General features: G+C 41.9%; 1 protein-coding gene and 1 pseudogene across 1 annotated transcript in view; both read left to right on the top strand.

Moving 5' to 3' along the window:
- LOC130827058 (NADH-ubiquinone oxidoreductase chain 5-like) overlaps positions 1-2140 on the top strand; it is a 5683-nt pseudogene extending 3543 nt beyond the window's left edge.
- A 296-nt stretch (positions 2141-2436) lies between these two features.
- LOC130826605 (photosystem II protein D1-like) overlaps positions 2437-2500 on the top strand; it is a 2019-nt gene continuing 1955 nt past the window's right edge. Inside the window, exon 1 of the mRNA XM_057692183.1 lies at positions 2437-2478. Coding sequence (XP_057548166.1) covers positions 2437-2478 — 42 coding nt within the window. The remainder of the gene's footprint in view (positions 2479-2500) is intronic.

Genomic DNA, 2500 nt, shown 5'->3' on the forward strand with positions numbered 1-2500 from the left:
TACTTAATGCAAAGCATTAAGGATATCAACTGCCAATACTTCCCCTCGACAACCCCTCCTTCTATTAGTGAAAGCGGAACTGTCCACCCGTAAGCTTCGCTTAAGCGACTTCATACCTCCGGTCTTTCTCTAAATAGCTTAGCTTAAACTTCAAAGCTTCCGGGCTTACCTTTTCAGTTTAGTTAGATTGAAGGCTTTCTTCCCTAGAGGAGGGACGGTACTCAACATTATAAATAGTAAGCAGCAAAGTAAGTAACGGGAAAGCCTTGACTGACCTATAGCTTTTCGCTTCACCGGAATCAGACGCGATGCTGTCGATGATCAAACTTCTGCCGCGGAGTCGTCTTCAGTTATAGGATACTTATTCTATCACTGAATCATCTAGGGAAAAAGAGTCCTGCTATTGTTACATCTTCCGCTGGCGCTGGAAAGGCATCTCCATAATCCTACGGACAAATGGCAACTGGATATGTGTTTAGCACAGGAAATTCTTAAAATAAAAAAGATCAGATGCCTAGCGCGGGCAATGTTATAGTATATCCTAACGGAGAAGAGCGTTCCCAGGAATGAGTAGTTTGGATACTCGTTATCCCATCAGATTTGTTTCGCCAACGTGGACAACCCAACCTGATAAAAAGAAAAAACCAAACGAACGAAAGAAATGAGTGAAACGAAACGAACTAAAAGACTAAAAGACTTGGAGTGAGTCTTCTTTCCTCGTAAATCCAACAATCAGAACGATGGGAAACCTCTTCGCCAGTTCATTCCATTGAAGCTACCCTTGAGCCAGATTTTACTATTGGAAAAAGGAAAAGCTCCTTTCGCCTTACTGGAACATGTCGGCCCCCATCAACGATGTAACTAGATCCGGTCGAATAGACACCAACCTGCTCAGTTGAGAGGATCTGTGTCAGAAGCGCATGCACCCGACCGACCCAAGCAAGATGGGGCCCAGTATTTGAAAAGAATACCGGCCCGAATCTTTAATCTTTGATCTTTGCTTTTCAGCCTATCCGCTCTTAGTATAGTAGAAAAAGGTGTTTGCACTCATAGGCTGTTGGAAGCTCAATCCCAACGGTCTCATCTATTGCTGCGGATTTGTGAAAAGAGCTATCAATTCATTGGCACTGGTAGACTATAAAAATTATATATGGTATCCCTTTTAGCCACGTTAGCACTTTATCCCTCCCAGATAAGGAATTAGCTTTTTCGTGGAATCTTATCTATAGCCGGAATCTATCTCTTATTCTGGGGGAAAAGACTCCTTCTTCCTTTCCTGATCTGATGGATTGCTTTGAATGCTGACCCAAGCTCTTGCCACTCTTCTTTTGAACGAAAGAAATTACTTGATTCGCTCACAACGTGGCCGTTGAATCTATATTTAGTGATGAGGTGAAGACCGTTGCCTGTTGAGGACTTCCGAACTCCTCGGCTCACGGTAGTTCTACCTTTTTTTGGATAAAAATTGGATTCTTTCAATCGGAGCGAGATTGAAGAGATAGGGCGACTTCTTCGTAACCACGATCTGCAAATGAGAACTATTTGTTTAAGGTTCGAAGAGCTTAGTTGCAAGACTAAGGATAACACTTCCCTCTGAATAAGCTCGGGATTATCAAGCTTATTACCATCTGAATCAAACAAGATATCAATCCTGTTCTTAGCATTTCTCTCTTTAACAGCAGAATTTTAATAACTGGTATTACCATCCCCAAGTTTCAACCACTCAATTCTGGATTTCTGTCTTAAAGCAGATTCTTTAACAAATAACCAATGTCTAAGCTGAGCTGAAGCATCCTTTTCCATGTTTTGAGCAGCTTCATTGTGGCAGTCATCCTTCCTTCTTGAGCCAACGAAAGCTTTTGTCTCCAGTCTTCAATCTTCCCCTGCAGATTACTAAACTCTTCATTGTGTAACTGCTTCAACTCTTGCTTAACTCTCTTTAGTTTGACCAAGACTTTATTCATACCCATAAAGTTACACGAAGCACTTCAAAATTATAGTTTTACTAGAAAGTGACGATGAAAGAGGCCACCGTATCAAGGCGTACATCCGTGTGATCGAGACTATACGATACCGCTGAAAGCAGAAACCCTAACTTTTTAAAGCCTTGCCTCTTTCCATAAAAGAAAAAAAAAGAAAAGAAGAGAGAGGAGAAGGACGCTGCTAGGCTGTGGCGGCAAGGATCTTTTGACCTAGGCGACTGATACCATGAGAGAATGTAATCCCTTGGGTATTTCATTACTCTGGAAAGTATATAAACACAATACAACAAGCTAGGGTTAGCCAAGGATAATCCCGTAATTAACTAAAGCTTTTTTTTGATGGAAACGGGATGGATATATTAAGTAAGGCGGGTCAAGGCTGGTTGTTAAATACTATTCCCACGGGGAGGGTTACTGTATAGGATGTGCTGAGCTAGCAGAGTAGTGGCAATAAATGAATTCCTTTCTGCGTACTCAGGCTGGAGCTTTCTATGCGGTATTCTATGACTGGGCGGGTA

This window comes from Amaranthus tricolor, chromosome 11 (genome assembly GCF_026212465.1).
Source record: "Amaranthus tricolor cultivar Red isolate AtriRed21 chromosome 11, ASM2621246v1, whole genome shotgun sequence".
Lineage (NCBI taxonomy): Eukaryota > Viridiplantae > Streptophyta > Magnoliopsida > Caryophyllales > Amaranthaceae > Amaranthus > Amaranthus tricolor.